Raw genomic sequence first — 27,323 nt, forward strand, 5'->3', positions numbered from 1 at the left:
TGCACCTAATCATAATTCCGTTTTTATTAGTATGACACATTTTTAAGACGCATCCAAAAATTTCGGGAGAGACATCGGCAGCACTGTTTTGACCTCGTCATCAATAATCGGAATGCGAAAATGAAATTTGCATTTTATTCAAGAGATATATCGTAGGAAACAGTTGCCAAACAAAGGGGGAGTTTGGGTTTGGCGAAAACGTTGCATAAGACGAAGAATAGTGGTTGGTACTCAAGGTAGTAGGAGTCATCGTATCCCATCAGGGTGCGGTTTTTGAATAGAACATAAATATGCGCCCACGCACCAACAGACGATCCCGCCGAAGTGGATAAGGACTTTTTCTGTGAGGAACTAGAAAACTGATAAGATGACTTCCCCTTCCATGTCATGAAAACCATGCTTGCTGTCTGTTACGCCAGATTGAGCAAGAAAGAGCTTCTTCGGTTCTACAGTCAGAAAATTTAGCTGCCCTACGGGATAAGGTTAGTTGACAATCTCAAGGCTGGAAATAAAGTTATTTTCTACTTGGCTGCCTACACGAAACCTAACTAACAGCCAAGAAACACACATGCTACTGCACAGGGCAACAAAAGCGGCTTGGTTCTTAAAGGACATTTGCCGTCAAAAGGCTGCTTGCCGGCTTTGACACCTACTCATCGCGGCCAGTTTTCGACCTAGCTATGTACCCGATTTATGGGAGCACATTGCTCGCTTACGGCGGAATGCCGATAAGGATGTCATAGGGTTACGGCTCAACTGGAAAACATATAGTATCGCTGCGTATCCGGCTACAAAGAAGGAAAAGAGGCGCCTAGTTAACATGAGGCCAAAAGTCGTAAGTGTGCGGAGTTTCAGATGGTAGCTGATAAATATAATAATAAAATCATGATCGCCACCACCGAAAGAAATGACAAGAAGTAGCGAGTTTATATCAGCAGGAATTAGACGACTTATAAAACATAAACGAGGTTTGAGGAAAAAAAGGCAAACAAGCCAAAGTCCTGAGGACAAAACAATGTTAAACAAGGCTAAAAACGAGCTTAAGATACGACTGGCCGAATTAAGAAACGAATCAACAGCTGATTTCCTAAAAAATCTCGATCCCTTTACACATGATTTTGAATACTCCCTTTGGAGAGCTACGCGATATCTAAAGCGTCCTACTAGAAGAAATGTTGTCATTAAAGACAACAATGGAGTTTGGTGCCGGTGAAATGAAGATAAAGTGGAGGCATTTGCGCAACACCTCTATACAGTGTTCCAACCCAATCCCGATGGTGACAGAATAGACGAAGAAATTTCAAATTTCTTATATGCGCCATGCCAAATGAGTCTTCCGCTAAGCCATATTAGCACAATAGAAGTAGAACTAGAGATTAAAAACATTAAATATATTAATAGCAAAAAATCACCAGGATATGACAAAATAGATGGAAAAACTTTAGAAATCCTGCCCCAAAAGTGTATTCAACTATTAAAACGTATATACAACGCAATGCTAAGACTTGATCACTATCCAAAGCAGTGGAAATGTGCAGAAGTTATCATGATACAGAAGCCCCATAAGCCTGAAAACATCACGTCTTCATACCGATCTATAAGTTTGCTGGTAACATTCTCCAGAGTATTTGAAATAATAATTTGGGTAGGATGTTACCAGTACTGGACAAGAATAATATAATTCCGGAACACCAGTTTGGGTTTAGAAGGGGTCATGGAACAGTAGAGCAATGCCACCGAATTATCAACGATATTACAGAGGCACTGGAAAGCAAAAAGTACTGTACAGCAGTTTTCCTTGACATACAACAACCTTTTGATCGCGTCTGGCATAAGGGAATTTTATACAAAATAAAAAAAATACTACCTGCTCCGTACTATTTATTACTAAAATCATATTTAACCAACCGGAAATTCTATGTTGTAAATCAAGGCGTAACATCTAATATATACTCCATAAATGCTGGTGTGCCGCAGGGCAGCGTGCTGGGTCCGGTATTGTATACAATATTCACTACCGATTTGCCGTGTTGGCAGATGTAAACATTGCCACGTATGCTGACGATACAGCTATAATTGCAACATCTCTGACACCAGAAGACGCGTCACTGAGTATACAGAAAGAGCTTAATGAAGTAGAGAAATGGCGGCACAAATGGAAAATTATAGTTAACCCCCAAAAATCTACGCATTTAACTTTCACTCTTAGAAGAGGAGACTGTCCTCCTGTTAATCTTTGTGGGACTCAAATACCACAAAATACGACAGTGCAATATCTTGGCATACATCTTGAGAGGAGGTAGACCTGGAGGCCGCATATAAATGCCAAAGTGAAGCAACTGAACCAAAAAACAAAAAAAGATGTATTGGCTTCTTGGAAAAAAATCACAGCTAAGCATGGAAAATAAAGTAAGAATCTATAAAGCAATCCTTCAACCGATTTGGACTTATGCATTACAACTCTGGGGAACGGCAAGTCACTCAAACGTGGAAATAGTTCAACGTTATCAGTCGAAAACTTTAAGACTCATAACAAGTTCTCCTTGGTTTGTGAAAAATGAGGAAAAACATAAAGACCTCATTATACCTTATGTTAAAGAAGAGATATTAAAATATAGCAAAAAGTATGTTAATCGACTCGACAACCATTGTAATAATTTAGCCATAAATCTCCTAGATAATAGTCAAAGTACACGAAGACTAAAACGAGATTATTAGATTATTAGAGACGTATTAGATTTACCAAATGAATAGTATAAGAGATACTAACGTAAAAATGGCGTATAATGGTTAGTTTCAGTGGAGACTAAACCATTTCTGTTAAGACCTAGGTTAAAATTACAAAATTATACCATTTGCTTATTGTCGTAAAGATAGATTGCAAATAAAAGTATATACAAAAAAAAAAAAAAAATTTTCGTTAACAAATCGATAGCACGCCGAGAATATATCGGTAACGCTCCGATAAGAAATCGAAACTTCAATAAAAATCGATGACTTCTTGTTAACCTTTTCGATAAAAAATTGATAACCCACATATAATAATTCGATAAGTTTTTGATAGCAAATCGATAAATTTTTGATAGTAATTCGATAAATTTTTGGAAACAAATCGATAATACGCTGATATAAAATTGACAACACACCAATAACAAATCGATAACTTTTCGATGCAAAGTCGATAACAAATTGGTAATGTATCAATAACAATCTAAAAAAATCGATAAATATTTAATAACATCAATGAGTTTTCGATAAATGGCTGGTATTTTTAAACGGTTTTATTTAGCTTGACTTGACAGGCAGGCCGCACGGCCGCATGCACGGCCGTTGTGAACGAATTTTGTAATTGAAATTTAAGTAACTTCCCGATAAGCTACAAGATTGAAATTTGGAATATAGTTCAGAACCCGACGACAATGCAATAATAGGAAAAAATCGCCGCTAGGTGGCGCAAGGATCGAGATATTCACAAAAATCGTATTTGTGGTCCGATTTGGCTCATATTTGGAACACATAATACATACAAGAATAGAAAGCGACCTATGAAAAAAATCGTCGCTAGGTGGCACAAAGATCGAGATATTCAAAAAACTCGTATTTGTGGTCCGATTTGGTCCATATTTGGAACACATAATACATAAATGAATAGAAAGCGACCTATGATGTCCGATTTGGCTCATATTTCGAACAAATATTACATAAAGTCCGGTAGAAGTGACATCAAAATATTTTCGGGTTGGAGGGGGACAAGCATACGTGGCGCAGAGTCGAGTAAAGTCTTTGGAAGGATTATGTATTGAGGACTTAGATTGTAACAAATTGAAAAGAGTCATTGTCATAATGAGTCACTGAATGAACTAAATAGAATGAGAAATAATAGGCAATTAAATAAAGACTAAAAACTTGAAAATAAAATAATTAAAAAAATTTTTAAGTTAAACGGTTTTATTGAAAACAATACTTACATGAAATAATAATAATACTAAAAGCTAGAAAATAATTAGGTAGGTCCGAGGTACTAGTCATCACACTCCTCATCAATCTAGGGTGTTGATCAGACAATTAAATAAAAGCTTTGGACGCGTTGAAACCGTTTAACTTAAAATTATTTTTTTTAATTTTTTTTCGATAGTAAATCGATGAATTAAGCGAGGGTTGCCCTTATTGCTTTTATGTGTATGAAAACATTTATTTGAAGCAATTTTTAATTTATAATTTGTTTAATAATTTGGGAGAAACCTAAATAACGTGACTTCAGGACGGACGTGGCAACAGCTGTTTCGATTATACCTTGAAAATCTCTTCAAAGCTTTTTCTCCTGGGAGTGGGAGAGTGGAGATTTACAAGGTATAATCGAAACAGCTATCGCCTTGTCCGTCCTGATGTCACGTTGTTTAAAATTTTCCTTTATTAAATAAATTGTGAATCGATGGTATTTTGACAACAAATCAATAACTTCTTGATAACATACCGCTAGTTTTTCGATCACATTTCTTAATATATCGATAAGCTTTTGACCTTCGTAACTTTTTGATTACAAATCGATAACTTATCGATAAAATTTGCTGTTGATAACCTTTATATAATTGACTTATTTTGTTGTGTTGATTTTCCGACAGGTTGGATAAATGATGTATATTGGAACGATTTTCCGTCATCCCTTGTCAAATTTCAACAAGTAATACTTGTAATTAAAAATTACATCTATAAATTTTAAATTTAATGCACTAATCTGCCAGAATAGTTAAATTATTTAAAATATATTAATAAAATTCATAAAAATAAAATATAATTATTTTAATAACTGGTCCTTTCGTACTAAGAACCAAATTTGACAAGGGATGACGGAAAATCGTTCCAATATACATCTTTATATAACATTTCGATAACAGATCGATAGCTTGTTTACACCTCATCGATAATAAACTAATAAAAACATTTCATTTCCTTACCTTCCCTTGCTTTGCATTGGTTACACATTATGCTATAATGTACTAACTCCGCACATGCTTACATTCTCTACTGTTGTTGTTGTTGTAGCAGTGCTTCGCCCCATCCAATAAGTGTCATCAATATCCTCTAACGTCCAAGGAAACTTGCAGTATCAACAGGGGTGGACCATAATGAGAGAGGTGTTAGAGGCGTTGGTTCCACATTACAATTAAAGAGATGGTTGGTGTCATGTGAGGGCACATTGCATGCGGCGCATACATTTTGTATGTCGAGGTTGATTCTGGATAGTTAAGAGTTTAACCTGTTGCAGTATCCAGATCGAAGTTGAGCTAGAGTGACGCGCGTTTCCTTGGGGAGTATGCGTTCCTCTTCCACAAATTTTGGGTACTGTTCTTTGAGTACTGGATTCACCGGGAAATTCCTGGCATAAAGGTCCGACGCCTGCTTGTGGAGTTCACTGAGGACCTGTTTGTGTTTTTTGGCTTCATACGGCTGAGTCCTTAGGTGCCGTATTTCCTCATAATGCTTACGGAAACGACTCCTTAAGCCCCTGGGCGGTGTTGGCTCATCTGTTGGGATGCCCAGGTTTCTGGGTATTCAACAGGAACTGTTTGGTTAGCACCTCATTTCTCTTCCTGATGGGGAGTATTCTCGCCTCATTATGTCGGTGTTGTTCTGGGGACATAAGAAGACAGCCCGTGGCAGTCTCTCTACTCCTCTCATGCAGCATACCTATTCCACATACTTCGTCTACACTACACACTATGCCTACACTACCCACCACATATATATTCTGTACTGCCTCATATAGCATACCACTTCCAAAGGCTACCCTTGCGGTTAGGCTTACATTCTTACACATCCAAAAGTTTATGAAAAAGAAAGATATATTAGATAGATATGTTTTTTAAATTTTTGTTAGTGTTAAACACAATGGAAGCAATTTTGTCGTCAGACATTTCTTTATAGTTTACTTTGAGGCGCAAAACTAATGCCACTAGCGAGGCCAATTACACCACTGTGCTTTAATTTCTATAGTTTCCTTCTTTCAAGTTCAACTTGGTTTGAATTCATGCAGAAAAATCTGTTCTTACATAAGTAGATGAAAATGAAAACTAATAAAAATCTAACTATTAACTTATATGCAAACATGCACAGAAGACTCATATCCTTACATTAATATGTTTGTAGTATCTACGTATGTATGTATTTCACACAAGCCTTAGTACTACATATATAATTACACCTGTTTGTAATTAGCACAGCTATAATGTTGCTCTTATGCCCTGTTGTAATTCGTACAGATTAATTAGTTTACAGAGTCATCATCAACAGCCGTACTGTGTATGACCTTTAGCATACAAAACTTTATATGTGTATGTACATAAATATGTATATTGGATTGGTGTGTGCAAAGCTTTATAATTTTACATGCCACTGCAATGGTAGCGTGAACATACTTACATATGTATTTACATACTTACATATGTATTTACATACTTTGTACACATAACAAGGATTATGTTTATTTAACAACTACGTAGATGGCATAATTGCATAACAAACTATGAGTCAGTCAAAGCGTCACTTGCATGCTTGCATATTTATACAATGGAGTTGTTAGTTGGATTTTATGCAGGTGCATTCACTGCACATATCTACATTCATAAATGTATATATAAATGTGGCTCGCCAGTTTGCTCGAACAATCATAATGCGCATTAGAGAATATTAAATGTATACACATACATACACATATACAAGTATGTTTACTAGGGTGTGTCGATTTGTATGGACGAAAGTTAACCGATATCTCGCCATCGATTTTTCGATAGGATTTACGCTCAGGAAAAAAAGTTCCACTATGCATACCCGAAAAAACAATTTTCGAGCCTGCGAAATTTCATTTTCTTGACTTTTTTTCGACTATGATTTTTAAGGTTTTTTTCATGACCTACTATGTATATTTTTTATTATTAATATTTTTTTTTTCAAAAAACTGTTATCGCCAACGTTTTTAGAGGACATTTTGGGGTCGGACAGGGTATACATGAAAATTTTACAATCAAATGAAAATTTTTTAGTAGGTCATGAAAAAAACCTTAAAAATCAAAGTCGAAGAAAAGTCAAAAAAATGAAATTCCGCAGGCTCGAAAATTATTTTTTTGGTATGCGTAGTGGAACTTTTTTTCCTGAGCCCAAATCTTATCGAAAAATCGATGGCGCGATATCGGTTAATAAATCGATCCAGTCTAATGTTTACACATTGGCAAATAAATGCATGAGCGGTAGCATAGTTTAAATACAAAATTAAATTTCGCTATGTTTGTAAGCATTCCCCTTGCGCATATTTATGATCACTAATTGCGGTTGAATTGCATTGCCATTGTTTCGTTTTAATTGAGCCTATCTTTAGCTCTAGCAGAGTATTGTCGTTGGTTAGTTGTAATATTAGATATTTGTTTCAAACAAATTTCATGCTATTTTAGTTTTAAATTCGATTTTGATTGAAGCCTACAGCTTTGTACGCGCAGTTGTTTGGTTTTGAAAGCAAATTGAGCTCATTAGTGAGCTAATTCAAATTGGGAGTATTGTTGAAGGGGTAATGAAATTATTTAGTTTGAATTTATGTTCATACATTAGCGCAGAAATCTGAATAAGCCATTCGTCCTTGAAGATAACACGCTGAGGCGTGGAAAGCATTGAGCCTTATCATAAATTGAAGGCTAAGTGCGGAAAAACCACACAAAGCACATTACTCGTGGCATTTGTCCTGTCAAAGTCTCTTTTACAACATTCAAAATTACTCGGGTGAATGGATGGTTTATATCATTTCCCCTATTAAAAAGGTGTACCGTAAATTTTCGGAGTGCTTAGCAGGCATTGGTGAAATTTAGGAATTAAATATATATATCTAGAGGGCTTGGAGATACCACAGGATGTTGTCCCATGCACTCTTTTTTTCTACTTAGCCGAGCAGAGCTCACAGACTATATTATATTTGTTCGCATAACGGTAACCCGTAACGGCATAAACTAATCGAGGTAGATATAGACTTCTATATATCAAAATGATCTGGGCGAAAAAAGAAATTCATTTAGGAAAGGTGCACACGAGGCTACGCATCATAGACGCGTACAAGATATTTCATATAGCTACAATTTCTCTACGCCTCAAGATCTGCACACGAAGCTACTTTCGAGCGTCGCTACAAAAAGCAAACAATTATTGAAAAAAATAAAAAATTTAATTTCTTCAGCTATATTCGTCCCCGAAACCAAAGGAAAATAGGTATTAAACGTTGTTTGCATCCCCGTGCCTTTGTAAATTATGAAAGGCAATTTTAAACCACCGCGGACTAGAGAATAGGGTGATTTCTGGTTTCCAACACTTTTTAGCCTTTTAAACGCTTCAACAATGTCTAACCAAGCTGCTGTGGTGTTTAATACTCTTTTTCGCTTTGGTAATATACATTTCACGCACTTTTATTAACTAAAGTAACATATTTTAACTAATTACACAAATTTGCATACAAAAAAATGTAAACAAACATCTTGTTCTTCCTTTTTTTCAAGCGTACGTACGCTCAGCGACCAACATTGCTGTACGCTTAACTTACACGAAAATTTCATGCTTTGTCGCTTCCATGCAGCTGACGCCTCGTATGCAGCTCTCCATTCAAATACATGTGTTCGGCATCAAAGCGTACAAATTTCACCTGCAGCGTCTATGACGCGTAGCCTCGTGTGCACCTTGCCTTAGCCCTATCCGTCCGTTCGTCCATCTGTCCGTAAACACGATAACTTGAGTAAATTTTGAGGTATCTTAATGTAATCGGATAAAGCGATGAAACTTGGTAGGTGGGTTGACCTTATGACGCAGAATAGAAAATTAGCCAAATTTTGGACAATGGGCGTGGCACCGCCCACTTAAAAGATGATAATTTAAAAGTTTTGCAAGCTGTAATTTGGCAATCGTTGAAGATATTATGATGAAATTTGGCAGGAACGTTACTCCTATTACTATATATATTCTTAATAAAATTTAGCAAAATCGGATGACGAACGAAAAAAAAATAAAATTTTTTAAGTCAAATTTTAACAAAAAATTTAATATATTACAGTATATACGTAAATTATGTCAACATTCAACTCCAGTAATGATATGGTGCAACCAAATACAAAAATTAAAGAAAATTTCAAAATGGGCGTGGCTCCGCCCTTTTTCATTTAATTTGTCTAGTATACTTTTAACGCCATAAGTCGAACAAAAATTTACTAATCCTTATGAAATTTGGTAAGGGCATAGCTTCTTTGATGATAACTGTTTTCTGTGAAAATGGGCGAAATCGGTTGAAGTCACGCCCAGTTTTTATACACAGTCGACCGTCTGTCCTTTGGCTCGGCCGTTAACACGATAACTTGAGCAAAAATCGATATATCTTTACTAAACTTAGTTCACGTACTTATCTGAACTCACTTTATCCCAACAAACATTTAGGTTAGAGAACGATTAGAAAACGATTCGAATTCTAATGACTTTCTCTAGGGTAGGAGGTTAGAGAACGATTTGAGAAACTGTCGAGAACTATAGCATTCTCGACAAAAAGGGGACTTAGTTCTCGATATCGAGAAAAAGGTTAGATTTCTAATCGTATTCTAATGTATTTCTCTAATATGATTCAAATATGCTCGAATTTACGTTAGTTCTCTAACCGATTTCGAGTCGATTTCTAGTGTAGTTTTCTAACATTTTTCTCTGTTAGATAATTACACTAGTTTCTAATGTGCAAAACGAAAAATTCTCTAACGTTAGATTCTGTGTTTGCTGGGATCTTGGTATTAAAAATGGGCGAAATCCGACTATGACTAAGCCCACTTTTTCGATATCGAAAATTTCGAAAAATGAAAAAATGCGATAATTCTATACCAAACACGGTGATTGGATTGGTTTTTTGACGCAAAATATAACCTTAGAAAAAACTTCGAAAAATGGATGTGACACCTACCATATTAAGTAGAAGAAAATGAAAAAGGCCCGTCGAGAGGGGGCGGGTTTCTGAGGGAGCCCGCGATTTAGAGGTACTATGACATTTTTTTTAATTCAGGAGAGTCTTTACATTTCGTTTTAATATTATAGTGAAGTGTGAAAAATAAAAATCTATATATATAAAAAGAAAGGCTAAAATGTGTGTTAGTTGGTCGCCGGTGTTTGAAGAGATGCGTCGGTCGATTTTGTTGAAACTTTCACACAAGTTGCGTAAACTTCACGCGGTAGTTACTACATAGGGTTGGTTGCGATCGACGTACAGGGTCTCGAGATATAGGCCAAAATGTGGGCCAGTGAATGCCTAGACAGTGTTTATTCAATATGGATATCAAATGAAAGCTGTTGATGAATGCTTTAGTACAGAGTAATATATTATCCAGAGACGGACTGCGACTAGGCTTAGGACTAGGACTGGGACTGAGACTCGGAGTGGGATTGGGACTGGGACTGGAATAAAATACATACCACCCTCTGGGACAGGCAATAGGGGATGCAGAAGATTGAGAAGAAATTGAGAGAAGAGAAAAGAGAGGAGATTGAGAAAGAGATAGGATGAGACGAAGATGGAGGTAGATGAAGCGAAAAAGACGGAGGGAGGAGTAAATAAAAGGATTCGGAAAAAGTGAAGAGGGGGGGAGGGCAGAGTCAGAGGCAGATAGGCCAAATTTAGGGCAGGACAACGTCTGCGGGGTCTTCTAGTATATAAGTAAATTAGCGGTACTGGACAAATGATGTTCTGGGTCACCCTGGCCACATTTGGGTCGATATCTCGAAAACGCCTTTACATATACAACTAAGGGCCACTCCCTTTTAAAATACTCGTTAACATCTTTCATTTGATACTCATATCGTACAAACACATTCTAGAGTTACCCCTGGTCCACCTTTATGGCGGTATCTCGAAAAGGCGTCCACATTTAGAACTCCCTTTTAAAATACTCTTTAATACCTTCCATTTGATTTGACATGGGTCTCATACAAACACATTCCAGGGTTATCCTAGGTTCATTTTCCTTCATGGTGATTTTCCTTTATTTTGTCTCCAAAGCTCTCAGCTGAGTATGTAATGTTCGGTTACATCCGAATTTAGCCTTCTTTACTTGTTAAGTTTCTACATATTTAATCTGCCTTCTATACCAGAAGAAATCTTCATTGTTTCACATGCAGATATCTGCTTAATGCTTATCTCTCTAGCATTACTACTTTATGCGCTTCGTGCGCTTTGCTGTTGTCCCCAACCAGGTGAATGCTTCACTATTCACGACGTTGAAGAAGCTGATTATATAAATATTCACGCCGATGACGTCACGCTATCGTCTGTCAGATACTAAAAAATACTAGTAGCGACGTTTGAAAGTACCCAGCAGCGAAACGCACTAGTTGCAAACTAGCGCAGACCTATCGGATTAAGAAACGGTACTAGTTCTGTAGCGCAGGAGTGCTTTATTATGTCACATTTAATGTTGAGGCGGCCGCCATGGTATGATGGTAGGGTGCTCCGCCTACCGCGCCGAAGATCCTGGGTTCACGCCCCGGGCAGAGTAACATCAACATTTTAGAAAGAAGTTTTTTCAATTAGAATACAATTTTTTTAAGCGAGGTCGCCCTTCGACAGTGTTCGGCAATCACTCTGAGTGCATTTCTGCCATGAAAAGGTCTCAGTGAAAACTCATCTGTCTTGGAGATGCGGCTCAGAGTCGGCATAAAAGAAGTAGGTACCGCCCCTGCAATTTGTAGGAAAAACTAAAAGGAGAACGACGCAATTTTTAACCTCTGCGGACCTTTTGAACGTATTCCTAGCATATTCAGTTGCAGGTGGTTCAGTAATAGTCGCAACCTTTAATTTATCATTTTAAATTCATATAAGTAGATGAAACTTAAGCGGTATTGATGCGTGTGTGGCGCCAACTGCGCCGCTCTGCACACGAATGGCACCAAATCGGAGGTAGTCATTAAATTTGTAGCTCGAAACTGTCGCTTTTTGCGACTACCTCCTATTTTATCTGCGGAGTGCTCTCAGGTTCAAAGTGCAAGCAACCGCATTTGCATTAAAACCACAAGATTAGAGTTCAGCTGACCGAAAAATGAAGCTGAAGCCGATGACCTAGGGGCGCTCCATAAATCAATTGACGCGAAGTTTACTGCTTATCGATCTGCTCCCCCTTAAGTGATGACTCTGGCCCCTCAATAATTGCACAACGGTGCCGATCGAGAACATTGTAAATGCCAAAACAGTAAAAAAGTTGAATGTAACTCCGCCTACAAAGCTCTTGACATATCAAACGTGAGGATTTAGATTGAACGCTTTGCCTCGTCAAGGCGAATAAAGCAGCAAGAAGTTCCCATGTTATGTTACGGTCCAGTTAAGTGTCACTTGGCTTCTTTGACGAATAAATAAGTAACCTGAGTACTTGAAAGTTTAAATAAGGAGATGCCAAAGCGTAATATGGCTTCAGCCAAATTTGGTAAACTCCTTGCTGAGTCACGCCTTTAGAACCCCGTTACCAAAGTCTTTTACGCAGTTCTTGCAGGAGGAAGAGCATTCCACCGCGAAACTCACGCTAGACTCATATCTTGAACTTTAACTTATCCAGAGTCAGTCGAGGCAAATGTTATTTTTTTTTAACATGCGATGTGATTCGTGATTCAGCGGTAGTGTTTAACCTTTAAGAGAAAATTTCCTTTGGTCCAACGCTGTTGAACTTGCTAGTTTTCTTGAATTTCCGTAAGAGGACTTAAATGACAATTTCTTATTTGATCGAGGCTAATGAACGTTGTTATATCATCCACAGATAGCTTTTATTGGTTATGAACATTTCCTCACAATCATATCAGAAAATGTAATCGTACCCACTCAACCGACTTCTAATACACAAACTAACGATTGACTTGCCATGGACTTAGCGTGCAAGTTAAATTTTGTTGCCTTGTCCTTTTTATAAATTCATTTACTTTAACTTCCCTGAAGGGATCTCAGTAACTAATGATCCAAATTTCTGGTCCAGAACTAGACCTAAATTAACAAATAAGTACTAGTACGATTAAGACTAGATTTTCTCTAGTTTAAAAATCGACAATTTGTGTTTTCATTTTTCATATTTAACATGTATTTAATAAAAAGATAGTCTAAAAAAAAATCCTACTACTAGCCTTAAGAAGCTTTGACCGAATATGAGTCGAAAGGGAAAGGAGGCATTCCGTATACCTTAAAACCATTTCCACTGATTATCCAACTGGTTCGGAACTATCGAAAAAGGGCCTAAAATTTCGGGTCAGTTTCGAAACAACGCAATAGAATAAACAACAGAACTAGATCTTAATTGTGATTTTTCACGCTTGTTCGGAACTATCGAAATAGTATCAAAAACCAACTAGTTCTAAAGTGAAAATATGTATGTATCTAGTTCGGAACTATAGCAAAGGTAATGCAACGGGGAAAATTTCTACCACCTAGGACACCGCCATGTTAAACTCGTCAGTTGAAAGCATGTGAGAGAGATAGAGGGGGACTAGCAGTGGTTATGCGTGAATTAGAAGTGCAACAGTTTTGAACTAGATATTTTCTCTTAAGGGTTATGAAGATATATGTAACCCGGCCTATGAAAAGGTGGCTTATGACTCCAAAAAAAAACTACTACTACTAAGAAACTGAAGAAATGCATTGTTTATCTTTAACAACTGTTTCTCGCAATTTCTTTTTTGAGTCATAAGCCACCTTTTCATAGGCCGGGTCACATTGTCTCTTAAAAACATTATAAATCTATGGCCAATACTTAGGCCCAGTTTTTCAGTGAAAGTTTAAAGTTGACTGGACTGTAGCCTTATCTACCAAATTGGCCGTTTAACCTCTAGCCAACTTAAATTGAAGCTTAAACTTGCACTGACAAATCTGACTATGTTATAGAGTGCTCCTAAAAGTATGCAACATTGGATGATATGTTTACCGGCTTATTGTCCTTCTACCTGTATCAGCTGATTACTTCTGGCAGTATAGAAAATATGTGGCATACTTTTAGACATGCTTGAATTTGTGTCAATATAAGAAACATTAGCATATATTGCCTACTTTTAGGCATGTCTGATTTTAAATAAGTTATTTTAATCAATATAAGAAAATCAAAAGCCACAGCAAGAATTTAAATTTTTAAAATTTAATTGTTTCAAACTTTGCATAAACGATTAATAACAGAAGGTATGAGAGCATATGAGCAGAAATCCAAAACCAGCTGACTTGGCTTCTTTATAGCCATGGTTAATATTTTTTATTTTAATTTTGTCATCATTACATGCATTATCAACACGTTAATTATAATGCTGTTTATTATGTAAAGAAAGGTAAATGCAGGTCATAAAGGCGTAAAAATATTTAAATTAATTACGAAGCACATAAACTTACATTAAAGTGCTTTTTTCATTATTTTGCTGTTTAAAACTCAATATGATGCATTAAAATGTGATTAATTAATTTATTAGCATGACCGCAAATAGCTCACATTCACATATTATATGCTGAAAGCAAAGGTCATATCATATCATAGTCATATTGCATATATAAGCAAAAAAATGCATTCTTAGTATTGGTAAAAAATTCATACTGTGACGAATATTAGTGCCACTAAGTGATACTTACATCACTAGTCTGATGCTAAGTAAATGAAGCCACAACAACAATAAAGCATGTAATCACTTGTATCTACATTAACGAATCAATCATTATGTCTACACATATGTACGTACACGCAGAGGAGAGAGACGCACAAACACATGTATATATCTTATTTGAGATGCTCTCAAAAGTAGGCAATAATTTGTGCAAGTGTCACTCACATATACACGCGCATATGAGAAGCTATAAACGTAGTTATAGCTGGTAATTTTATAGCTGGTAACTAACTCGTAAACTCTAGAAATAGAAACGCCTAGAAATATGCCAACGAGGAAACTAAACAGTATAAAAGCAGCACCAGATGAGGCACGAGGAAGCAGTTTGATCTAAGCACGCTATCTGTTGAGAAGTAGAAGTGTTATTGTGAAGTACTTTAATAAAGGCCATTTTGCATTATTGAATAGTGGAGTTATTTTTTCAACAGTTTAGTGATTCGAACGTTAGTAGAAGGTTGCAAATAAGCGGAATTTCCCATAATTCGTTACAATATAAATTTTCTGCAATACAACATTAAAAAAAATTATTTTCGCTCACAAAACACTTTTTACGCCTTCTGATGCATACGCTGACGCTCGCTAATTGGAAAATCTTGTTAGTGGTATATTTATATATACTACTAGATGATCGCTACTCTCCTAAAGTGCAATTATATGTATGTGGAAATTACGTAAAATAATATTTGTGATTTTCAAATTAGGAATATTCCGAAATATAAAAACTTCTTTCTCAGCAAAGTATTCATAAGTTAACATCTCAATTATCGATTATATGATACGCGTCATGGCACTTGTATAAGACTGTTTGAGTGGCTAGTCTCCTGGGAATGTGATGATGATGACTTCTGGGAATGATTTCTGGAATATTTATCGCATATCCATTTTCACCCCAACCATAAACTGAAATGGTATTGTAAAAAGTTAAAATATCTAACATGCCTGTGAGTTTCAGATATTCTACCCAAACGACTATTAATCACAATATCTCGTCTATAATATTTGCTGTCCTGATATGAGAACTGCTACTTTAGTAGTGCTAGGAGCTTTACAACGGTCGCGATGTACGCCAGCACCCTATCGGCATGGATAACAACACTCAATTTGGAAACATTTTGGGAACTACTATGAACAGTCGCTTTAAACGGCTGCACATATGCGTTGCATCTTTAGAAAATGGCAGGTATTATTAGTCTTATTTTTGAACCGTCCAAAGATTGCCCCGCATTACAATATAGCAGAGAGGACTGCTCTGCTGTATTATATAAAATAAATTTTTAAAAATGTTTGATCGTTTTGTAGAAGAGGAAAAATATCACCCGCGACATAGTAAACTTGCCTTCGCACCATTTAAGTTGGCATAAGTCACTTGATTACCCATAAAATGTAAATGTGTCGTCAGATGCGAGTTAAAACAATAGCGGTTGTAGGTGTTCGAGAGGCTGCAAAATATCATTCTTTTTCACTTTTCATTATGAACAAAACTTGCCTTTTGATTCATCTTTGAATTTTAGAGCAAACCAATATGGGCCATTTCTTTTTCAAGCTAAGGCACCTATAGAAACAAGTATATGGCGCTCAATATATGGTGAAATCAACAATACCTACAACCCAATTGGTCAGGCGAATAAGCGAAAGGCAGTTGATTTACGACTCACACAAAGACACCTCCTGCTGCAGCAGCACTGAGCGTTTGCTCGTAGCAATGCTGTGGGTAGTGTAAACATTTTTAGAACTTATCGTTTTAAATCCAAGCAAGCACATTGGGACCTCTCAAACATTCAGATCTTTCAAACATTCCCGTTTTGTTTGCACCTTCTCAACATTCAGTTGATTGCTCTTTTTATGTAGCGCCTTCCACCAGACAAGACGTTAGTTTCGGTAGAGTTGTACATGCCATGAATGATATGCGGTGACAGATCCAACATTTTTTTAGCAGGTAGCATTCCGCGAGAGCTTTCTTTGACCTCATTTCAACATTCATCTTCTTTATTTGAAGTCGAGCATCATGGCAAGATATTTGCCTTCAGAAGAGATATTTATCGTAGTCAGAAAGTTGAAGGAGGAAATTTTTGCTTTTCTTGTGTACAGGACAAATTCAGTTTTTGTTGGATCCACCTCACACCGTTTTGCCGCCCCGTCTATCGTGAAATGCCGCAAAGTGCCGTTTCTATGAGTTCCGTTTCGTTGGCAGGAGGTTACCTTTGTTCAGAATCATTAAGTCGCATTCGTATGTATGTAACTGTTCTCATTCCTTCTGTCCTGAATATGTGCAGAATTTCGTTAGCTAGTAGCATCCATAGTAGAGGCGATAGCACGCTTCCCTGGGTAGTGTCTCTGGTCGCAATTTTACATACTGCAAAAGCTTTTAAAATTGCCCTGACGACGATACTCCTGTGCATAGAATCGATGCATGCAACTGTAGAGTCTTGGGTTCCATATAGTCGCTTAGATGGTATCCGTTTGACAATGTTTGAAGGCTCTCGCCAGAGTTTATGACTTTGATACCAACCACCATGTTCAGTTCTCATCTTCCTCTTCGATTAATCGTTGAGATTCTCCCTTAAATGCTATGATTCTGCTGAAAACCAAGTATGCTTATGCTGGGTATTAGAGCAGTTTATTATTGCAGCGTGTTTGAATAGCTTTAGCCGTGACCGGTTCTGCTTCTTTTCGCAGTATAGAGAACTCTGCTTTTGTGCGGAGCACTGATCCACTACCGCCTTCCAGTCAACAGCCCGCATCTTTCTGTTCATGTTGTTAGTTGATTATAGCGACATCTATGCTGCTTAGCTTTATCAGTTGCATTAGAATGGGGTATGCGGTTTGAGTTCTGTGCATGGTCTTGTTTTGTAATCACCATGTCTATTTTGTACCGATATGGTTTGGTACACTCATTGATTGGGTTTCCTGCGTCGGATACAAAAAACTTCGCCATAAGGGGGTGATAGTGCAGTTTTAAGTGATGTGATTTGAACCAAAACATGTCAAGCGTTACTATATCTTTTCATCCGGCCTCATTCTGCAATGCAGCCTGTAGGTTTTTTCATGTCCGTTTTCTCTTTGGTTAGACTCGCATAGGTTTCCACCTGCTCTCCACCGGTGGGTGCTGCGGTATTTACTATATACTCCTTTATGTGAATGATAGAACAGGTCTTTATTCTATTACTTCTATTTCGTAGTCGAAAGTCCGGATGGCGGATCTTGACAGAAACATTTGGTTTAAGGTCAGATATTACCGCCGATTCGTCTAATATTGCTTACGGTACCTCAAAGGAGGTGGGCTCTATATACTCACCTTCCACTATCTCGACCAGTATTGACATTTCTATTTCAAAGACTTTGAGCGCATATATTTGCTTCATTCGTGATGACTGACCCAGTTTATGCCTTTTTCACCGCTGGTATGTGGTTATACGCTATCAAGTATTGATAAATAAAATAAATAAATGTAAGGCGCGATAACCTCCGAAGAGATTTTAGGCCGGGCTTCTCTTCCAATTTGCGCCGTGCTCCTTTTTTTAATTTTTCCTACAAATTGGCGGGACGGGACCTAATTGTTTTATGCCGCTTCCGAATGGCATCTGCGAGGCAGATGAGTTTTCACTGAGAGCTTTTCATGGCAGAAATACACTCGGAGTGCTTGCCAAACACTGCCGAGGGGCGACCCCGCTTAGGGAAGTTTTCTTCTAATTGAAAAACCTTATTTCTAAAATTTTGATGTTGTTTTGCTCGGGGTGTGAACCCAGGGCATTCGGTGTGGTAGGCGGAGCACGCTACCATCACAACACGGTGGCCGTAACCACAACTACGTCCATTAATTAAGATAAACAAATTGACCAAAATTTAAATTAGTTAACTTGATTAGTCGGTGTCAATTTTCATTTCAGTCAGGAGTACAAAGTTCACTTGGTTTGTTGGTTAATCAACTATTTGTTGTTTTATTAATAGAACAACATTTTTTGTGGAAAGTGCCTTAAAAATCTTCAGACTAAAAGCTCTGTATATATTTTAATATTTACATACATACAGATAGCACTCGTACTTAAGTTCCCAAAAGACATACACATATTTTTTCACGAAATGGGCGATGTGGCTCAAAAAAGAATATATCAACTCACAAACATTGCCTTTTCGCAGAAATCAGAGCTTTTATGTTCTACATTTTTTCATGGAAATATTCAGTTTTTGCTAACTTGAGTAGAATTTGTTTATTCATATCTGTAATCTGTAATATTGAGTATTTATTTACCTTGGGATTTGTTTTCGCTTTTGTTGTAAAACGGTGCACACGCCAAACTTTGCTGAACATTGCGCCATAGGCTAATGTAAAACCGGTGGATAATAGCCAAGCACGCGCTTGGCAAACCTGCAAAAGGAATAAAAAAAATACTTTAAGTAAGCTATAAAAAAGCAGCTTCATACGGAAGATAAAAACCATTTCTTGCTATAAAACGGGCAAAAAGTGACATAAAGGATTTGTTTCACATACCATTTTCAAGCAGTGGGGTAGGTTCTGTCAAAGGCTGAGATATCAATCAATCAAACCAGGTCCCACTTACCAACAGTGAATAAAGCAGAAGTATGTATGTGTTAAGGTCGAGTATATACGCGCATACACAGCGAGGACAACAAGTTTCCATACCGAGAAAGTGGGTGTTGTTGTAGGGCTGAAGACACTCCCCGACGGTTTTGGCGAGTGTTATCGATTTTGGCCATCTTTTACCGGATAGATATCCAATACGTTCCGGTAGCAAGCAGCAACCATGAACTGGCCGGCTAATAGAGAGCGCATTGAATCGTCTAGGCCGTACCGCCCCGCACCCTCTAGTTCCATGAGGAACTTCGGGTTGCCGGAGCCTCGCTTGCTAAATATGTGTATAACAGGAATCCCTTAGGGTAGGTGATTTTGACGGTTGGGTTGCGGAAGACGTAAATATGTAAAGCTTTGTATTGCGCTCACAAGCCCTTCGCTATCAAGAGAGTCTGGCTTATCAGTATGCCACAGCAAGAATATGTGGTGACAGCTGTTTGAATATGATGGAGCGGACAATGATGTGAGCAGCAGAAGAACATAGAAGGGTCGCAGTAAATAGCAGATAGTGCAAGAGTGGCTCAAGTTGCGCAACAATCGAGCAAAAGTATGACATATAGCGGGCTGTCACGGTTGAATAGAAGAAGGAGAGTAGTAAGGGCCAGCGGAAAAAATGTAGCTGACGAAGCAAAAGCTGATGACACAACAAATTGTGTACCAGTAGCAGAGAACGAGTTGCTGGACAATACTCAAATCGATAATAACGGGGTATTAAGAGAGGTGCATTCTTACCCTGTGCAGTGGGTTTCCCATCCTCAGGAGTAGTCATCCTTAAGGGTACTTCTTCCGGTGGTGAAACATTTGGTGAAGAAACAAGGGAGACTGCAGTAGGTACAAGTCAGCAAGCTGCCAGAAATGAAAAGGGTTGTTAAATCCAGTAGTTCATAGACTGATCCGTGAGCTGAGGGACAGCAAAGAATATACAGCTGGCAAACAGAAAAAGCTGAGCAGCGGTAAAGCCACAGCTGTTGTGGACAAACAGGGTGCGTACTAGTAGCTGAGAAGAATATGTTTCTTCCCTGGCCGTAGACCTCGCCAATATGTGCTTATTTGGGAGGTGTAATAATTTGTAAGGAAACTCTGGAGACTGCAGTAAGTACTCCCAATATCAAAAACATGGTTGTGCCAGCCAGTAGTAGAAACTGGCCCTGATGTCTCCCTTCACGACAAGTAAAGGAGCTGAATAGAAGATGGCGTCTCACCAGAGGCGAGCAACGTCAAAGTTGGGGAAGGGTAGGTAGAAATAGCCAGATTTATCAGAGTCGTATCCAAAACTGCCCGTTTACCAAAGATATTGCTACATGTAAGAGTCGTTGCATCAGTTTCGAGCAGGTTGAAAAGTCTGTAGACTTCTAATGCAAACCTATCGCCAAAGATTTATCCACCCTATAGAGCTGCCTCACCGCAACTTTCTTGTTTTATTCAAAGTTTCCCTTACATACTCTAAAGTTCTTTCATTTACCTTATTCTTGAGTTGACTTCAAGCCAGATCTATTTATACTTTTCTTACTACTTACCCTTGGGTACTCATCTGGAGACACAAATCGTCCATCCATACCCAACAGTATGATTGATGCGAGACATATCATGACACCAAATAACATTATGGTATTACATACAGGATGTGATGATTGTATTACTCTGGAAAAGAAAAGAGGAAAGAAAAATTAGCTATACAGGACTGGAATATAAAAAAATCCTGTGATTTAGTAAACCAGTTCTGAGATACGTTGTTTTAGTAAATTTCAAAATAAGGATTAAACCGCCCATAAAACAAGGGAATTCCCTATCGGAGTTAATAAATATCATATAACTTTGATACAAATAACAATTGCAGTCTAGACGACCAATAGAGTCCTGTCTTCTTCTTCTAATTCTTGTAGAGGTGAGGAGATTCACCGAAGGTTTTGATTGTTGGTAGTCATTTGCCGGATATCCGGTACGTTGCGGAATATGGCACCTTAAGATACTAGCCCGGGAAATGTTTTATATGACCACGTCGAAACTTCTAGGTTACCCAATCCTCTCATTGCGTGAAGAACTTGGATCGCCAGAGCCTCGCCGCTAATTAAAAAGGATTCGTCACGGGTAGATGAGGTTGACAATTGGGTTAGATAAAATATAAATCGAGCTGGCAATCCCTTGAAATGATTACGCTACCCAACATCCAAAGTGCTTAGTCACACAAAAGAATTTTGAAAAATGTTAACATCACTGTTTTACTTATATAAAGGTAGATACGGAAATATGGTCGAGTGACATAAGGTCAACGGCCGTAAGGTCAATTGACTTTATGTCCACTTTCAATGGCCATAAAAACAATTAGTCTTATGATCACTTTAAATAGCTATAAATAAATTAAATTTATGTCCCTTTTTAGTGTATTGAATCAGTAAGTGCAGTTGCAAAAAAAACTTGTCCTTTTGGCCACTTCCGAAAATATGAGTTGACTATACGGCCATTTCAGAAAAGCAAAATAGTCAAATTGTCAATATTACTGACGTTGTAGAAATCGATTTCATATGAATTTGAAGTGGTCATAAGGTCAGTTTATGTTATGTTCGCTGACCTTATATCACCCCTCCAAACATAGAAAATTACTAAAAATTTCACAGCTGGTTATATTTTAGCACGTGTAGTTGCGAAAAAGTTTACCTTTTGGCCACTTCAGAAAGTATGAGTTGACTATGTGATCATTTCAGAACAGAAAAATGATCAAATTGTCAATATCAATGACGTTGTAGAATTTCAAAGTTGTGATCATTTCATACATTCAAAACTTCAATTGACTTTCTTGTTATTTAAAGTGATCATAAGGTGAACTGACTTTATGGCCGTTGACCTCATGTCACCTCTCTTGAAAATACGGCGTCGTAAAATAATGAGTGATTTTTACAGGCATGCTTAACGAACGAAACGATATCATTTCGTTACGATAATCAACGCTAATAAACGGAATTAACGTTAATTTGACGTTTTTAACGTTAATAAACGAAACGTGACTTCGTTTCGTTTATTAGCGTTGATTATCGTAACGAAATGATATCGTTTCGTTCGTTAAGCATGCCTGGATTTTTATCATTTTTGAGTTATTATTATAATATTTAAGATTTTTCTCATTAAACTATTAAGCAAATACAAGTGAAGAAGAACTAAATGCAATCACATTTTAAATAAAAACAGAAAATTCCAGATAAAATCTTTGACAACAATTTCAACCACAACAATGCGATGCGTAAAGCTTCGCATTAAAATATTAACCTTAATATAAAATAAATATGTATTAACTTTGGTCAACCGCAAATATGTCGCACTTTGCACTGCATTACAAGCGCATGCACAAATCCACATATAGACAACCCACACACACATAGACATTGAACACATACACGCTTTTAATATTAAAATAATGACAAGAATAATGCAGGAAATAACTTGCAGTACCTCAGCGTAAAGTTAAAAGTAGAATACATAAACAAAAAGTAAAAACAAACAATAACAGCAATGCGGCAGTAATGGCAACAGTTAATAATAAACTCTGCGCTAAGTTTATTGCAGCCGTGAAAGCAGCAGCTTATCAAAACGATGTGGCGTAAAGGGCGCCAAATGTTATAAAAATATGTGCCGGCAAGGAATGCAGGGAGACGTTGAAGAGCGGACGCTAGCGAACGGATTAATGTGTTGATAAATGTACAGGGGTAAAGTAAATTTAATGCGTGTGCGCTATAGAAAAAGGTGTATCGCTGTGACTCTTTCTAAAGTGCCGATGTGTGTAAATAAGTAATACACTCTTCTATTTAAGTGCACCTATTACACATGGGCATGAGAGCGATCCTTTAACACTACAGAGTTTTGAGCAAGAGATGCCATACATATGTACATATGTATGTATGTCTAGTAGGAAAAAAATTATGTATTGCCCGAGCACATGATGATTAGATAGGTAGGCCAAAGGAAAAATGGTATAAAACAAATCTGTTTAAGAGAACATCTGAAAAGGTGACTCGCCCAAAGTGGACTTTGCTGTGTTCAGGAAATTCATTTAAGATTCAATCGGAATAAGTAAGGGTAGATTTTATTGCATTACACAGATCTTGTTTGTATAGAACTATATTTTAAGGTAAATTGGGTTCCTATGTTGCAACTAGTGATCATTCTGAGCAAAAATTTATTTCCATGAAAAAAAGTGTCATCTCGCCATTAAAAAAAAAAAAAAAAAAAAAAAAAAAGTGTCATCTCGCCATTAAAAAAAAAAAAAAAAAAAAAAAGACTCAAATCTCCACGGAGATATATCGCTTCAAATTGTTAGTATTATTATTATTATTAGGTCTTTATGTCGCTATTGTATAATTTTACTATTACTGTAATGCGTTTGGTATGTGAGGGCACTTCGCGCACACTATATTTTCTCTCATGGAGGTGTCACTTTATGTAGTACGTGGTTTGTTCCCCATATGGCTGCAAAACTGATGTTCTGTCGTCTTAAGCAGACACTCGATAGTTCTGATTGTCACGCAATTTCGTTTAGTTTCTGCAATAATACTTCAACGGCTGAGTAAAATGTCACCATATCTCGATTGCCAACTCGAAAACTAAAGAATATTTTTTCAAAAACACCCTGTCTCAAAATTTGTTTCATAACAATCCCATCTTACGTCAAAATGTATTGAAATTATGCTCAGATAGAGCTCATTTGAACCATATATTAGATAGGGCTTTTCCAAAATGCCCCTCGAGATAGTGTGATGTTCCATTCATCTGTCGATTTGTGATGCATGGCCACTTCAACCATGGTATCGGTTCGGGAATCAATTCCATGCACTAATTTCTTGTAGTACTGCTTCTTCACTATTGTTGCCAACGCCGGATCGATTCTTCGTGTGGCTGTATGGCAACATCGTCTTAGCTCTTTGATGCTGTATATTTCTTCTCTCTTGAGAATATATTTAGGTATGGTTTCCGCAACCACCAGAACATCTGAAGCTGAATTTATTTGCAGCGTCTCTTTTTAATTGTGATGAGAACGGTGTTTCGGTATTTTATTGCATTCATATAATAACATTGCCTAACAAATCATAACATAACATAGCATAAGAAAACAAAACATAACGCAAAATAACATAAGATAACAAAACATAACAAAACATAACATAACATAATATAGCCTAGTCTAACCTTACCAAACATAGCCTAACAATACATGTCATTAACTAACATAACTCCACATAACATAACTAACATTGCATACATTAAGACAGTATAACGTAGCTAAGCAAAACTTCGCACAACATAAAAAATATAGCGTAACATAACGTAAAATAAGATAGCATAATAAAGCAATTTCTTAAAATCTACTCTTGGACTTACTTAATTAGCTCTTAACCGTTTAAACGGTTATGGCCGTCCAACAAGACGTACCAGTCGCTTCTTTGCTCTGCCAACTGACACAATTTATTCACACCAAGGGAGTTTAAATCGTTTTCCACCTGGTTCTTCCAGAGGAGTTGGTTCTGCCCTCTTCCTCTGCTTACATACGCTGGTCCCCATAGAAAAACTTTCTTCGCCAGAGCGTCATCTTTCATGCCATTATAATAGTACATATGTAAAAAGTAACGAAACCCCATATGAGAGAAGTACTAGGTAAGCCCACGACAGCCGAAGAAAAGACAGAAGTGCTCAAGTGGCGTCAGTAGTTGTCTGTTTCATTCGTTAAGTTCAAATTCTAGGTAGTTTTAGGTCCAAATATCCAGTTCTTATTGGTTCCACAAAGTCCCGCAGAAACGGGTAGTGAGTAGAGGCAAGTTAGTTATGTAGTGCAGAGGTTTAATTCCTTGAGATTTTAGTGATTTTGACCTTTTTAGTAGTAACCCGAGCATATTTTTTGGAAATGGCATGAGGGGCGGAACATTTTTTCTTTCTGCACAACAGTGGAGTTAGTTTCACCCTCTTCTCAGATGTATGCAGAAAGAATTAACTATTGAATAATACCACACGTGATCTCTTGGCGAGTGTGAGTGCTTATATCTTACACACTCTTTCGATGCAGTTAGCGATTTATGGGTGCTTTATACAACTGATTCATTTGAGCAACTCTACCAGTCTTGTTACTCACTTTAGGCACTAAACTCGCATTTTTATCTACCATCTGGTAAAAGGAACAAATTATGGTCAATGGTTCAAAATATCGTAAGGCATGGCAGAAGCAATGACTTTTTGGAGATTACAAATTTTGTTGGGACAGTGCGGGCAGCGATGATTGTATATTAATAAATAAATAAATAAATAAACAAATATATAAATAAAAGGGTGACCCTGTCAGATTTTTTAATTTTGGCAGGCATGCGTGAATCTGTGGCAATAAGTTCTACCAATCGCGATGACCCACGACATAAATTTTCTGGACATATTTTTCACTCCTGTTAACCGGGAAGTTCGAGAGCTAACGATTGTAGTATGCAAGTATATTATCCAAGTATATTGCGCAGCCTTTCCCAGACTTTGGTAAGAGTTTGCGGTTTATGGTAGTAACCCCAGTTCCTAACCCACCCGAAAGTACTCCTCTTTATTGATATTTTCGTACACTTTTATTAAAGCAATGAACTGTTCCCTTTTAGGTGCATGAAATACTTAAGTTTTCTCGCTCACTTCTCTTTATTTTATATACAAAAGAGACTTCTTTATAAAAATAGCTGCAGGAAGTTGATCAAAAAAAAAAAACTTGTAGAGTTGCACTACAGTGGCTAGAAGCGAAGGAAGTGCTATAGCGCGCATACCACACAAAAGAACAAGAAAAAGCCAACAAAATATAGCAAATATTAAGATTCGCTACTTTACTAGTTTTTCGAACTTTTCGCTTTATTTGCGCGTGTTTCCTTTGTGTTCAGCTTCATACTCCAGTAACTAAGTTTATTGTGCTGACCGTAATGTCGCTGCTGAAATATATTTCTTTATACTTCAACACCACTACTTACTTAATAATTTTAAAATAGTTTCTTTTTATGTATATTTAACACTTTTATTTTTAATAAAACACTCTTTGTTATGTTAATTTACTGTAAAGTGTGAGAAAATGGGTAGAAAGATCAAGAAATAAGAAAATAATTGAGTGATAGTTTTAAATTACATAAAATTTCTATTTAGGCGGTTATCTTTTACATATCGCCTTTGCTCGTTTGAATTGTGGCTCGTGGCTGTCATAACAAAGGGCTCAGTTTGAATTTCAAAACAACCTCGTGTTGCTTTCGTCACCAGCAAGTCAATTTCATTGCACCACATTGTTCTGTTCCTCTGTGTGTAAGCATCTTCATCGTTTCAATGTCTCCTATAGCTTCCTACTTCTCGCATATCTTCAGAATTTCACTTCCACTTACCAACCAAACATCGATAGTGGTCGCTCAATGACTGTGGTGGTCTCTCAATGCCTTTTGGCTTGTGTGAGGTCAAAGCGGCATATCTACTGACAATTGGCTTATCTTTCTGTATAAATCAATTGATGCCATTAATCCGACAGCTGCTGCCGCCACTTGGGCACTTCTGTCTTTTGTTCAGTCTACGGCTGTCTTAGGCTTGTTGCATAAGTTTGTTAGTTGTATGTGTTGCTTGAAATGCCTATGCTATGGAAGTGTAATTTTATACTGAGTAGCTACTAGCGCATGGTGTCTTATAATTGTACATACGTTTAATGTAGCTTTTAAAGGCACATTGTAGGAAATGCAATAAACAATTGTGAAATGGTATATTTTAGTTGGTTTTACTATATTATGTTATGTTGGGTTGTGTTATGTTATGTTATTTTATGTTATGTTATGTTATTTTATGATATGTTATACCAGATATATCATGTTATGCTTATTAAGTCGCATTATGTTATGTTAAATGTGTTATGTTGGATTTTGTTATGCTGGATTTTGTTATGTAGTCTAGGTTATGTTATGTTATGTTATATTATGTTGTGTTATGTTATTTTATTTTATGTTATGTTATACCAGATATATCATGTTATGCTTATTAAGTCGCGTTATGTTATTTTAAATGTGTTATGTTGGATTTTGTTATGTAGTCTATG

The 27,323-nt window shown here is 37.0% G+C and overlaps 1 protein-coding gene and 1 long non-coding RNA gene across 9 annotated transcripts in view; one reads left to right on the forward strand and one right to left on the reverse strand.

The window, feature by feature from the left end:
• The window catches only part of LOC137239599 (uncharacterized), a 384,448-nt gene that overhangs the window by 303,942 nt on the left and 53,183 nt on the right, over positions 1-27,323 (forward strand). The gene's annotated exons all lie outside the window — the stretch shown is intronic.
• The window catches only part of GABA-B-R1 (gamma-aminobutyric acid type B receptor subunit 1), a 724,819-nt gene that overhangs the window by 19,419 nt on the left and 678,077 nt on the right, over positions 1-27,323 (reverse strand). For all 7 annotated transcript variants that reach the window (XM_067765072.1, XM_067765071.1, XM_067765070.1 and 4 more), the window contains 2 exons: positions 20,776-20,899; positions 18,917-19,033 (listed from right to left, as the gene is read on the reverse strand). In XM_067765072.1, the coding sequence (XP_067621173.1) occupies positions 18,917-19,033; positions 20,776-20,899 (241 nt within the window). The remainder of the gene's footprint in view (positions 1-18,916; positions 19,034-20,775; positions 20,900-27,323) is intronic.

The sequence above is a fragment of the Eurosta solidaginis genome, chromosome 2 (assembly GCF_040869045.1).
Source record: "Eurosta solidaginis isolate ZX-2024a chromosome 2, ASM4086904v1, whole genome shotgun sequence".
In the NCBI taxonomy this organism is placed as follows: domain Eukaryota; kingdom Metazoa; phylum Arthropoda; class Insecta; order Diptera; family Tephritidae; genus Eurosta; species Eurosta solidaginis.